Consider the following 15,050-nt stretch of genomic DNA (forward strand, 5'->3'; position numbering starts at 1 on the left):
ATTCTCTCATCCTGGAATCCTACTTTTTTTTTTTTAACTTCTAACAGTTGACCCACTGCTAAGTATTGTTGACTCTATCTCCCCTACTGCACAGTATCTCTTGCATTTTCCTCCATGTTGCAATTTCTACTACTATTTCAGTACAAATTGCTATTACTTCTTATCTAGACTATCACATGAGCCTTATAACTGGTCAGTAAACATTTGCTGAATGAATGTGTGAAATAAATGGTATCCCTACTTTAGGTCTATCACCACTTGAATTCATCTTTTACACATGGCCAGATTAATTTCCTAAAACACAGTTCTAACCTTATTACTCATCTATTCAAAATACAGGTTCCCACTTCCCACATAATTAAATACATTTTTCTGTCTCACAGTCACAATATTTCACATTTACGAGCTCTAATCTGTCTTTCCAAGCTTATTTCCGAATTCTCTGAAACATCTTCCCCTCGCTGGAACCAAGATAGACTACTCACTTCTGTACACATACTATGCTCTCTCACAACTAGGCCATTTTTCATGTTATTCCTACACCTGTAATAATCCTACTCATCAATCAAGGTCTATCTCAGATGTCATCTCCTCTGTGAAACCTTTCCTAACTCCCCATGATGGTGGTTCCTAACTTTCTTCTGAAACCCCACAACACCCGACTGGCACTTCTTTAAATCATTTATGACCTACCTTTTATTAGGGCAATAAAATAAAGCTTGCCTTATCCCATATGGTTTGAGGAAAGAAATTTGCTTTGTTCATATCTGAACACTCTGCAATGCCAAGAACAGTAGTGTGTATAAGTTCTCAATTAATATTTTTAGGGTAGGGAAAAGAATAAGCAAATAAAGGAGAGTATACATAATATAGGGAAAAAAATAAGTGGTAAGAACTGGGTTCTAAAATAAAATCTTAATCCTTATATATAAGAGTGGTAGCCAAATTATAGCCAAACCTCCTTTATGCTCATTTTAAGCAAACACTTTTTACCATTATTTTTGGAAATCTAAATTTATTTATTTTTAATACTTGTATTTTACTACCTGCCAGGCACTGTTATAAGTCCTTTATATGTTAACTTATTTAATCTTTATAGCAACCCTATTTTACAAATGGAGAAACTGAGGCACACAGACTAAACAACTTGCTTAAGGTTACAAGGTGGCAAAGCCCAAGCAGTCTGATTCCAGAGACTTCATCATGACAATATAGTATACCTACAAACGTGTACTTCCCTGACTTTAAAATCTGAGTAAATTGGGGGCTGGGTGCGGTGGCTCACGCCTGTAATCCCAGCACTTTGGGAGGTCGAGGCGGGTGGATCACCTGGGGTCAGGAGTTAGAGACCAGCCTGGTCAACATGGTGAAACGCCATCTCTACTAAAAATACAAAAATTAGCTGGGCATGGTGGTGCACGCCTATAATACCAGCTACTCGGGAGGCTGAGGCAGGAGAATCGCTTGAACCCGGGAGGCAGAGATTGCAGTGAGCCAAGATTGTGCCACTGTACTCCAGTCTGGGCAACAGAGTGAGACTCTGTATCAAAAAAAAAAAAAGAAAAAAAAATCTGAGTAAATTTGAAACAAGGTTTTTATTTTCTTGAAAACTCGAGGTCATCATTATAACTTTGCTTTATATAGTACAATGACAAACTGAGAAGGCTGCTGAAATGCAGAGGGCTCCTATACTGAACGTACCAAAACAGTCAGGTTTTGTGGCTTTTGTTTTGTTTTGTTTTTTAGCTTTTCTCTTGATATTAAGCTGTTGCTTATTACTTATGGCTATCAGTGTTCCTAAAATGGCTTCATCCTCTTTTCAATTTACTGGGATCTGGGAACCAAGCTTACCAAAAATATGTATTATTTCGGAGCCAAAGAGGCTCCAAAAAGCTTCTTTTACAAAGGTGCTTATGCTTTGTTACAATCAATGCCCCTATATCTCACAACGGTTTCAAGGAGTGAATTCCACTAATTCTGTGAGAAGTCTGATCCAGAGATAAACAGGACATTACCATATAATTTCTAATGACTGCATAAAATAATTATGTAAACTAAATGAGGGTCTTAAAAGTTGGTCATGCTACCCCAAAAGTGATTTACACCAGGCCCAGGATTCATAACTAGAAAATGTAGTATTTCTTAGTTAGAGCAACCAAACAATGCATAATTTCTTACCTTTGCACCACCCAAAAATCCCAGCGAAATGGCAACTCTAGCTCGTAGATCTGGCCTGTCTTTGGGCCACACATAAGAAAGCATTGCTTTTATGATTTTCCGAGTATCAACATCTTTTAACTATTGAAAGAGAGAAAACAAAGCAGTGAATAACATGTCCTTTCAAATATAACCATAATTCAATAACGTAGAATTTATATATTTGAGAAATACATGAAAACATTACAAATATAACTTTTATTCTGAATCTAAGGCTAATATCTTTCAAAATCAAAATATTTTAGAGCAAAATTATTTCAATTACTTTAAAAAAGTTATTCATTTCTCTTAAATGTCTTACTTTCAATTTTAGCCACTCTCATATTGTTAAAAAAGTAATTTAGTGGTCATGAAGGGACATGTACTATACATTTATTTATTAAGCTACCAAAACACTACAGAAAATTCAAAAAAAATTTCCATATTTCCATTTTTGTAGTAGAAAATTTATATACATTTTGGCTATTTGTCAGTTTTTTATTTAAAACACTTTGGAGTCCCAAGTCTAAACTCATGGTAGAGCAGAGTTGCAATACTCCTTTTAGGAAAGCAGAGGGCTTGGTATTGACTATATCAAACAAAGTTGAGTTACTGAAAATTTCCTCACAAATGCAATTTTCCAATAATACTTAATCTGATCTAAATCCATCTCACATTTTTTTCTTTGTCCCATGTTCCTGAAGCAACATTCCCATTAAATTCTTTTGCTTTACTTTCAGCTTTAGAGGCAGAATATTAAGAATAAAAACCACATTTTCTAATACCAAACTAAGTAGACCAATACATATATATTCTAAAACTACTATATTATTATGATTGGCAAAACAATCCCCATTTAAACATTAAAATCATAACTTGATTTCTGGAAAAGGTATTAAAAAGAATAAAACATACCCAAAAAACATTGAAAAAGAAAAAAGTAAAAAAAAAAAAGATACTGCTTATTACTGCTGAGGGCATATGAAAATGAGCACTCTAATACACTGTTGATGGAGAATACACTGAAATAATCTTTCTGGAGAGCAATTTGCTATATATTACAAGCTTTTAAAATAATTTTGCCCTTTGTGTCAATAATTCTACTTCTGGGAATTTATGCTAAAAAAAACCCTTATAAATATGCTCTAAGTTGAATCAATTTTATCTCCTAAAAATCTCTTGAATCTATTTCTTTCCATTTCTAACCATAAACCTCATCTGAGCTATCATCAATTATCGCATAAACCACTGCAACAATCTCCTAACTGATCTCCCTGCATCTACTTTGTCCTTATCTAGTAAGTTCACCCTGCAATCAGATTTCCCTTCCAGCTTAAAACCCTTAAGCAGTATCCTATCATTCTTGGGATAAAAACTAAAATCTGTAACATGGCTTATAAGGCTCTGCTTGGTCTGGCCTCTGGATACCTCTCCAGTTATGTTTTATACCACTGCTTTCAGTGCTTAGGCCACACTGCCTTTCTTTTAGTTCCTTAAACATTCCATAATCCCTTCTGTCATGGGGACTTTACACAGTAATGTCTACTCCGTCTGGAATAATCTCTCTCTCTCTAACACCTTCCCCTGTGGCTCCTTCAACCTCTTTCAACTAGTTGACCAACAGCTCAAATAGCATTTCCTCAATAATGCCTTCCCTAGCCCATCAGGGTCCTTTGCCTTATTCTCGCACAGTACATTATTCCTTTCTTTCACAGTATCCATTTCAGTTATAAACTACATAAACAGCAGTACAATTATTTGATTAATATCCACTCTCCTGCACATTCCACATGAGTAATCACTCTAACAGTAGTGCTTACTGTTGTAACTCAAAGCCAAATACAGTGACTGACATACAATAGGTACCTAATGAGTATTTGTTGAATAAAGGAATGAAAATTTAGCTATAAGGTTGTTTACACCAATTCTGTTTTAATAGAAACAAAATTGGAAACAGCCTAAGTGATACATGTTGGAGAACAGTGTAAATAGAGTGAACACATACAACAAAATGCCGCCATTCAGAAATGTATGTAGTGACAGAGGAATGTGTTAAACGAAAAAAGCAGAGTGAAAAAAATATTTTTGTGGGAAAAAATGTGATATATGTAGGAGTTTACACCAGAAGTGTCAATAACAGTAGCTGTGAGTGGGTGGAATCATTGATACTTTTTTATGGCCTTTTGTTGTTGTTGTTGGCTAGCTTCTACTTTTTATAATTCACATATATTCAGCAGGGCTTCGGGAGGGAAGTTATATAATTTTGAGTAGATTTGCAAAGCAAGGAACGGGGGGAAATTGTCAACATATAATATAAAACTAACCTGTATTATATAAGGTACTGTCAAGGCCCAGGACAGTACCTTATATAATACAGCTTAGTTTCATATTATAGTTATCCCTCTAGGACTCAGCAAACTACTTTTCTAGTCTTTTAGGCAGTTTATCGCATAAAGAGTATTAGAAATAAAATTGTTCATATTGTAAAAACACAAGAGTTATCTTCCTGAACTGCTTTAAATACGTAAGATGACAAAAATATGAAATGCTGAAAGTATAGTTCTTAATGTTTTATTTTATACACACACATATACATGCTCTTATAACTGGTAAGACCTTTTAAGGCAGTAATTTTAAAATTCCCTTTCCCAATAGAACTATTATGAAATAAATATAATTTAAAGCATTATAACACAAACTAGGGCATTTCAACCACTTTCCCATTTCATGAGTTTTGTCTATCTTACTTTTCTTGATGGAATAATGGAAAAAGGCCCTGCTTTCACGTATCTTTAGAAACACTCTCTTCTATCAAAACCTTCTACAACACATCCCAGAATTTTTTCAATAAGGACACAGTGAAGTTATGGCTAAGAGCAAGAAAATTATTCTAGTTGGCTTAATAGTGCATAAAATGTCACCACTTCATTTAACAAAATGGGTTCTGAAGTTATGTAATTATGCATTATGAGTCCATTAAGCTGTAAAGTACATGAATTCCATTAGTTTTGATAAACTATAAAGTTTGAAAAATAATGCATTTTTTTAACTGGAGACCAAACCAAAGAGGCATTTCAGAGTCCGAGGCACAGTTTTTATTGATTCATAATATTTTATATATTTATGGGGTACACGTGAGATTTTGTTGAATGTACAGAATATGTAATGATCAAATCGGAGTATTTGGGGTATCTATCTCCTTGAGTATTTATCATTTCTATGGGTTGGGAACATTTCCAGTTCTCTCTTCCAGGTACTTTGAAATACACATTATTGCTAATTATAGTCACCCTGCTCTGCTATCAAACATTAAAACTTACACCTTTTATCTAACTGTAGGTTTGTAGCCATTGACCAATCTCCCTCTATCCCCCACTCCTAACCACACACCCTTCCCAGGCTCTGATATCTATCACTCTATTCTCTACCTCTATAAGATCAACTTTCTTAGATAACATGTGATATTTGTCTTTCTGTGTCTGACTTATTTCACTTAACATACTAACCTCCAGTTCCATCCATGTCGCTGCAAATCACAGGATTTCACTTTTTTGTAGACTAAGAGTATTCCACATTTATATTATCGTATTTCCCACTGATGGACACTTAGATTGATTACATATCAGCTATTGTGAAAAGTACTGCAATCAACATACAACATGCAGGTATCCTTTTGATATACTGATTACCTTTCCTTTGGATAAATATCAGGTAGTGGGATGGCTGGATCATATGGTAGTTCTAGTTTTAGTTTTTTGAGAAATCTCCATACTGTTTTTCATAGTGGCTGTACTAATTTACAGTCCCACCAACAGTGTATAAGAGCTTCCTTTTCTCTGCATCCTCACCAATATCTGTTATTTTTTGTCTTTTTATTCACGGCCATTATAACTGAGGGAAGAGGATATCTCATGTGGTCTTGATTTGCATTTCCCTGGTGATTAGTGATGTTGAACATTTTTCCACATACTTGTTGGCCATCAATATGTCTTCTTTTGAGAAATGTCTTTTAATTGATTTTTTTATTATTGAGTTGAGTTCCTTGTATATTCTGAATATTAGTCTCTTGTTGGATGAATAGTTTGAAAATATTTTCTCCCATTTAACAGGTTGTCTCTTCACTCTGTTGTTCCTTTTGCTGTGTGGAAGCTTTTAAGCTTAATATAGTCCCAGCTGTCTATTTTTGGTTTTGTTATCTGCTTTTCAGGTCTTCACCACAAAATCTTTGCATAGACCAATGTCCTAAAGTATTTTCCCTATTTTTTCTTCCAGTAGTTTTACAGATTCAAGTCTTACATTTAAGTCTTTAATCCATCTTGAGTTGATTTTTGTACATGGTGAGAGACAGGGATTCAGTTTCATTCTTCTATATATGGACTCCAATTTTGCCAGCACAATTTATTAAGGAGAGTGTCCTTTTCCCATGTATGTTCTTGATGCCTTTGTCGAAAATCAGTTGGCTATAAATACATGGATTTATATTTGGATTCCCTATTCTGCTCTATTGGTCTATGTATGTTTTTATACCAATACCATGCCATTTTTGTTACTATAGCGTTATAATATATTTTGAAGTCAGGTAGTGTGATGTCTCTAGCTTTGTTCTTTTTGCTCAGGATTGCTCTGGCTATATGGGCTCTTTTTTTGGTTCCATACAAATTTTGGAATTCTTTTTTCTATTTCTGTGAAAAATGATGTTATAACTATCCTTGTAGAGATCTTGCACCTCCTTGGTTAGATTTAATCCTGAGTAATTTTTTTGGTAGCTATTGTAAGTGGGATTGCCTTCTTCATTTTCTTCTTAGCGATTTCACCATTGGTGTATAGAAAGACTACTGATTTTTGTATGTTGATTTTGTGTCCTGTAACTTTACCAAATTTATCAGATGTAAGAGTTTCATTGGTGTAGTCTTTAGTTTTTTTCTAGATATAAAATCATATCATCAACTAAGAGGGACAATCTGACTTCTTTCCCAATTTGGATGTCTTTTATTTGTTTCTCTTACCTGATTGTCCTGGCTAGGACTTCCAGTACCATGTTGAATACGAGTAGTGAAAATGGGCATCCCTGTCTTGTTACAGTTTTTTTTTTTTTTTTGTGGAAAGGCTTTCAACTTTTCCCTATTCGGTATGTTGTTAGCTGTGGGTAAGTCATATATGGCATTTATTATGTTGAGTTTTTCTATGCCTACTGTGCTGAAAGTTTTTATTATGAAGAGATTTTGAATTTTATCAAATGCTCTTCCTGTGTCTATTGACAAATAAAAGATTGATTCTTTGAAAAGATAAATAAAGCTGAAAGACCACTAGCTAGATTAACCAAGAACAAAATATAAGATTCAAATACGTGTAATCAGAAATGGAAAAGGAGACGTTACAACTGATACCACAGAAATACAAAATATCATCGGAGACTACTATGAGCACTTCTATGCATACAAACTAGAAAACCTAGAGGAAATATATAAATTTCTGGAAATGTACAACCTCCCAAGACTGAATGAGGAAAAAAACAGAAATACAGAACCCACCAACGAGTTCCAAAATTGAATCAGTAATAAAAAACCTCAAAACAAACAAACCCAAAAACCCCAGAACCAGGCAGATTCACAAATTCCATGAGACATATAAATAACTGGCACTAATCCTACTGAAACTGTTCCAAAACATTTCAGGAAGAGGGAATCCTCCGTAACTCATTCTACAAGGACAGCATTACCCTAAAACCAAAACCAGGCAAGGAAACAACCCAAAACAAAACGAAAAACTATAGGCCAATATCCCTGATGAACACAGATGTAAAAATCCTCAACAAAGTATCAGTAAACCAAATCCAACAGCACAAGATAAAGATAACATACCATGATCAAGTGGGTTTTATTCCAGGGATGCAAGAATATATGCAAATCAATAAATATGATTCACTACAAAAACAGAATTAAAAACAAAAACCATATGATCATCTCAATAGATGTAGAAAAAGCATTCAAAAAATCCAGCATAAACCTTCAATAAACTAGACACAGAAAAAATACACCTCAAAATAATCAAAGCCACATATGGCAAACCCAGAGTCAACACCACACTGAATGGGGAAAACTTGAAAACACTCCTGAGAACGAGAATAGAACAAGGATGCCTGGTTTCAACCACTCCTATTCAACATCTTATTGGGAGTCCTAGCTACAGCAATCAGAGAAGAGAAATAAATAAAAAGCATCCAAACTGGAAAAGAGGAAGTCAAATTATCTCTTTTTGGTCTTACACCTAGAAAACTCCTCCAAAATGGTCCTCCAAAAGGGTCCTAGATTTGATAAATAACTTCAGTAAAGTTCAGGATACAAAATCAATGTACAAAAATGAGCATTTCTATACATCAATAACAAGCAGAGAACCAATCAAGAGCTCAATCTCATTTACAATAACTACAAGAAAATAAAATATCTAGAAATACATTTAGCCCATGAGTTGAAAGATGTCTACAAGAAGAACTATAAAACACTGATGAAAGAAGTCATAGATGACACAAACAAATGGAAAAACAAACTCAAGGATTGAAAGAATCAATATGGTTAAAAAGACCATACTGTCCAAAGCAATTTAGATTCAACACTATTCCTATCAAACTACTAATGTCATTTTTCACAGAATTAGAAAAAACTGTTCTAAAATTCATATTGAACCAAAAAAGAGGCAGAATACCCAAAACAATCCTAAGCAAAAAGAATAAAGCAAGAGGTATCACATTATCTGACTTCAAATTATACTACAAGGCTACAATAACCAAAACAGCCTGTACTGGTATAAAAATACACATATAAATCAATCAGAAAGCAAGCCACATATGTACAACTAACAGATCTTTGACAAAGTTGACAAAAGTATATACTGGGGAAAGGACAATCTATTCAATAAATACTGCTGGGAAAATCAGATAGTCACATACAGAATAATGACACTGGACCCATATCTCTCACTAAAAACAAAAATTAACTAAGATCTAACTATAAAAAGCCTAGAAGAAAACCTAGAAAAAACTTTTCTAGACATTGGCCTAGGTAAAGAATTTATGACTAAGACTGCAAAAGCACAGATAACAAAAGTAAAAACAGACAAATGGGACTCAAATGAAAAAGATTCTATACAGCAAAATAAATAATTAACAGATTAAATAGAAAAATTACAGAATGGGAGAAAATATCTGCAAACTATGCACCCAACAAAGAACTAATATCCAGGATCTAAAAGGAACTCAAAGAACTCAACAAGAAAAAAACAAGTAACTCCATCAAGAAGTGAGCTAAAGGCATGAACAGATAGTTTTCAAAAGAAGACATATAAGCAGCCAACAAACATATGAAAAAATGTTCAACATCAATAATCATCAAAGAAATCCAAACTAAAACCACAATGAGATTCCATCTTACACCAGTCAGAATGGCTATTATTAAATAATTAAAAAACAACAGATGTTGGTGAGGATGTAGTAATTAAAAAACAACAGATGTTGGTGAGGATGTAGAGAAAAGGGAATGCTTATACACTGTTGGTGGTAATGGAAATTAGTACAACTGCTATGGAAAACAGTACGGAGATTTCTCAAAGAGCTAAAAATAAAACTACCATTCAATCCAGTGATCCTATTCCTGGGTATCTTCCTAAAGGGAAACAAATCATATAAAAAATACACCTGCACTCATATGTTTACCACAGCACAATTCATACTAGCAAAGTAATGGAATCAACCTAAATGTCCATCAACAGATGAGTGAATAAAGAATATGTGGTATAGAGTATCATCAAGGGACGCAGAGCACGATGGTGGACTATAAGGCTCCACCAATCATCCCCCTTCCCTTCAAGGACACCAATTTAACAACTATCTACACAGAAAAAACACCTTCATAAGAACCAAAAATCAGGTGAGCCCTCATAGTACCCGATTTTAATGCCGTATTGCTGAGTCACTGAAGAGATAGAAAAAACAGTCCTAAATTGCTGACACCACCCCTCCCTGACACCGCAGAAGCAGTGGTGTGGTGTGGAGAGCATCTCTGGGTGCTGGAAGCGGGAGAGCACCGCAACTGTGAGGTGCTGAACTCAGTGCTGTCCTGTTAGAGCAGAAAGGAAAACCAGAAACAGGACGAAACTCAGCTGATGCCCCTCGGCAGAGGAAGCATTTAAACCAGCCCTAGCCAGAAGGGAGTAATCGATCCCATAAACCCTGCCCCTGCAGGCTAAAGTGCTTTGTGCTCTAAATAAGCTTGAAAGGCAGTCTAAGCCATAAAGACTGCAACTAACAGGTGAGCCCTAGTACTGAACTGGGCCCAGAGATGGTGGGCTGAGGGCGAGGGTCACACAACCTACTGAGACACCAGCTGGGGTGGCTAAGGGAGTGCTGGCATTGCTCTCCCCTCACCCCAGGTTGTACAGCCACTGCTCCCAAACAGATCCCTTCCTTCCACGTGAGGAGAGGGCAGAGTGGGGAGGACTTTATCTTGCATCTTGGATATCAGCTAAGCAACAACAGGATAGGGCAACTGTGAGAGTCGTGAGGGCCCCATTCCAGGCCCTAGCTCCTGGACCCATTTCTAGACATGCCCTAGGCCACAAGGGAATCCACGGCCTTGAAGGGAAGGACCCAGTCCTACCAACACTCATCACCTGCTAACTGAAGAGCCCTTGGGCCCTGAATAACCAGAAGTGATACACAGTTACTACATCAAAGGTGAGCCTCTGAGAATTGCTGGCTTCAGGTGAGACTCGGTACATTGCCACCCGTGGTGGCTAGGTGTGAAGCTCCTTCTGCTTGAGAAAAGCAGGGGGGAAAGTGAAGGGAACTTTGTCTTGCACCTTAGGTACCAGCACAGCCACAGAGGGGTATAGCACCAAGCAGGCACTGGATGGTACCGGATTATAGGATTTGACTCTTGGACAGCATCTCTAGACCTGCCCTGGGCCAGAAGGGGGCCCACTGCCCTGAAGGGTGAGTCTCTGGCCAGGCAGCATTTACCACAAGCTGACTGAAGAGCCCTTGGGCCTTTAGGGGACATTGGGGGTAGTCTGGCAGTACTCTCCGTGACCTGTGGTGGCTGTGGCTACAGAGTGAGGCTCCTCTGACTTTGGCAAGGGGAGAGGAGTGGGAAGGACTGCATCCTGTGGTATGAATGCCGGCTCAGCCTCAGTATAACAGAACACCTGGCAGACTTCTAAGGTTTTTGACCCTAGTTCCTGACTCACAGACAGCACCTCTGGACCCATGCAAGGCCTGGGGGAACTCGCTGCCCAGAGAGGAGGAACATGGGCCTGGCTGGCAAAGAATGTGGGCCTGGCTGGCTTTGCCACCTGCTGACTGCATAGTCCCAGGGACTTACCAAACATAGGCAGTAGCCAGGGAGTGGTTACAGCAGATCCTCGGTGAGAACCTGTTCCTCCTCTGCTATCAGAATATACAACATGCCTCAAATTTAAAGCCCCACTGCAATGTAAAACTAGTACTCTATTAGTATGAGGAATTAAAGTTTTTAGAAAATCTCAACTATATATTGGAATTAGATAGTCATAGTTAAAGGAAGCAATTAGATCCAGAAAAAAAAAACCAACAATAGTAACAAAGAAATAAATTCAGATAGAGTCACTAAGATCTTGGAATAGTAACAAAATTTTATTTACTTTTTTTCAGAAATGACTTTAGAAGAAAAAGTTCGGAAATGACAGAGGGCTGAGAGAAGCTGAAAGCAACTGAAAACGAGGTGGCCCAAGAGAAAAAAATCAGAAGAAAAAGAAACTTGACTGATACCAGAAATACTCACTAAATACTTATTCCATTAATTAATTAATGTATATTTTCAAACACATGATGGGAAATTCTTATTAATATCCTAGAGGCAATACCTAATAATTAATTAAATCACCACAACTTTTGACAGATTTTTAAATATTTACTTATTTGGTATTAACATACAGCTTCATAAGCTTCATGAGGCTGGACAGGTAAGAAATAATGAAAAGAACATCTATACAATGAAATAGCACAATCACAGTATGGTGGGTCAAAAACAAATACATAAATAAATAAGTACACAAATAAAACTGAAAGTACCAAACTCAGTAGGGTGTAACTGGAAAGCCACAAATTATACTTCTTATGAATTGACAGTGCTCAGTTTGACAGTGTGATCTGAGGAAGAGAAGCACTGCCTCATGGCCAAATGTACTACAAGTGAACAGCTATACCTAATAACGATGTAGACAAGGCCTGAGAATAAAAAACCAAAACAGCTGGAGCAGCTCATTTGGTAGAATTTTCAGATATTAAAGATAACTGTATATTAATAAATTGAATACACATTCTGTTTCTCAGGTAAGTAAGTTTCTATTTCTCACCAGGAAAGGTCAAGCACTGAAGCAAGAGCCTATTTTTCTATCCATTGCTCGTTCTTTTCAAGGGAGTGAAGCCCAGTGGCCCTTGATAAGAAAATGAAGAGTAAGAAAAAAAAATGATCTTTTGATAAAGGTAGAAGAATCACCTTTTCCTTAGCCGATGAGGAATTTCTCTAAGAATTCTGGTTTTACAGACATTCCTAAATTCTAAAAGCAAGAAATGTAATACCTCATAGAATCAAGGGACTGATTTTGAAAGAAACTACTTGGGGACAAAACTTGTAGTGAGGAACTAAAAAACACACAAAAAAATTGGAATGCTGTTTTGTAAAAATATGAGCTATAGCCTGAAGGTTTTCTCCCTAAAGAACCAATCTAGAAGAAAATTTGGAAGTGTCCATAATTTCAGGGATAAGCAAACTATCCAGAGAAAAGAACTGTCTCCTCAACCCAACAACTGCAATAAAAGGAACAAACCACTTCAGTACTATTAAAGACAACAATGGATTTATAAAAAGAAGGTCAAAAACTAGTGAGTTCAGTCGATGTCTAAAAAATCCAGAGTGTAACTGGAAAATTTTTATTGTGTTGTTGGAGAGATACATATAGTGAATTTGGGATAAGAGAAGAAAATATGTATGAGTTGTCAGGAAAGGCTTTACAATTTTTGTTACATTATACTTCAGGGTTTGTTTTCCGAGCTTTGTTGGTCTGAAAGTTCAATGAAGAACTTATTCGGTGGTGATCAGACCCTTTCCTTAAATGGATTATGCTACATATAAGATGGATTTGTATTTTACAGTCCATTTAATAATTTACAATAAAAAGAACTACCCGCCAGACTGATATTCAAGTTGGCCAGTCAATGAATTTTCTATCCCAAAGGAAAGACAATTTTAGAAATCAAATGAAGATCATAAGGCTATTTGATTATGTATGAAATCAGAGCTAGAATACAGCCTCACCATGTCATCCAGGTATGCTTGCCCACTGGTCTAATGTGTCCACTCATTTTAACAAGTCTCTTCCCAATCTTCCAATTTTTAATCCTCCAAGTTACTCCAAGTTTTAATACCAATTTTTAATATTCCAAGTTACTGTTTCACTTCTTCTGATTACATCAAGCTCTCCAATTGCTTAAGTAAGTGAAAATTTCTCTTTAAAAACTACTAGCTTCTGACTGTGTCCAATCAATAAGAATGTGTTTCTAACATAAAAAAGAGTATGTCAAGCAAAATCTCAGAAAGAATCCTTTCATTAGGGTCTTCATTATTTGTGTCCTTATTAAGATACATGGCTAACTAAATTTACTAGCAGATGCCTCCTCAAAGCAGCATATAAATAAAAATTTAAATGCAGGAATAAAGCTCCAAAATCCTTTAAAAATCTGGGGATTCTATTATAAAACAATTCCTTAATTCATCTACTTTAAAAACTGGAGTTTTCAAATACTGAAATTGCCACTCCTTTTTCACAAACCCTTTATGATCCCATGCTATATAAACGGATGATTTAAATAATTTCCAAGCAGCATTATTAATACTCATTGTTAGCTGTTAAGAACACACACATGTAAATGAATAAAAAGCGAAGCAAAGCTGGGTTTGGTGGTGCACACTTGTAGTCCCAGCTACTCTGGGAGGCTAAGGTGGGAGGATTGCTTGGGCCCAGGAGTTCGAGAGCAGCTTGGGCAACATAGAGAGATCCCTTCTCTATAAACAAGCACACAAAAAGTAAAGCACTACAGATTTCAGTTGGTTATAAGGTAAAATCTATTATTTGTCACAGTGATAAAACTTCTACATGGCAGTTTACATATTCTGCCATGTTGTTAAGTTTCTAGACAGCAGAGATTTTGTCTTGTATATCTCCAGTACTTAACACAGAGTTTAGCACAAAGAAGGTATTCAATATATACTTTTTAAATAAATGGATTATGGTAGAGGACAGGCCTTACAATCTCACATTATAACAACAGCAGCTAAAATTTATTGAGCACTTACTATGTGTCAAGCACTATTTAAGAGCTTTAACATGGTGTGAGGAGTTAACTCATTTAAATCCCCTTCAAAATTATCATCTCCATTTTACAGATGAAGAAACTGAAGCACACAGAGATTAAGTAACTAGATCAAGGTCATTCTACTAGCAAGTGATGGAGCCACAATTCAAATCCAGGCAGTCTGGCTCCAGAGCTCAAGCTCTTAACTACAACTCCACACTATTTCTTTTCTGACATGGTCTCCAATCTATATGATTCTATGATTCCAATTCGATAAAAAGGCTAAACTAATACAAAGGTGGCCAGGGAAAACAAACAAAGGGCTACAGACTAACTATAAAGTATTACGATGAGTGTTGCTTTATTTTACTGGAGCAGAAAGAAACTGTCTTGAAGTTTATACTGCTTGAGCCTAAAAGAAGTAGCTGCTTCTCCTTTATTAAGTCAACATGTTTTTGGTTGTGTTTAG

General features: G+C 36.1%; 1 protein-coding gene across 3 annotated transcripts in view; it reads right to left on the reverse strand.

Annotated features, from left to right (window-relative positions):
• Positions 1-15,050, reverse strand: part of ABCB7 (ATP binding cassette subfamily B member 7) — a 103,457-nt gene that overhangs the window by 43,432 nt on the left and 44,975 nt on the right. For all 3 annotated transcript variants that reach the window (XM_004064412.5, XM_019019707.4, XM_055376763.2), the window contains exon 4: positions 2,179-2,298. In XM_004064412.5, the coding sequence (XP_004064460.4) occupies positions 2,179-2,298 (120 nt within the window). The remainder of the gene's footprint in view (positions 1-2,178; positions 2,299-15,050) is intronic.

Source organism: Gorilla gorilla, chromosome X (genome assembly GCF_029281585.2).
Source record: "Gorilla gorilla gorilla isolate KB3781 chromosome X, NHGRI_mGorGor1-v2.1_pri, whole genome shotgun sequence".
Lineage (NCBI taxonomy): Eukaryota > Metazoa > Chordata > Mammalia > Primates > Hominidae > Gorilla > Gorilla gorilla.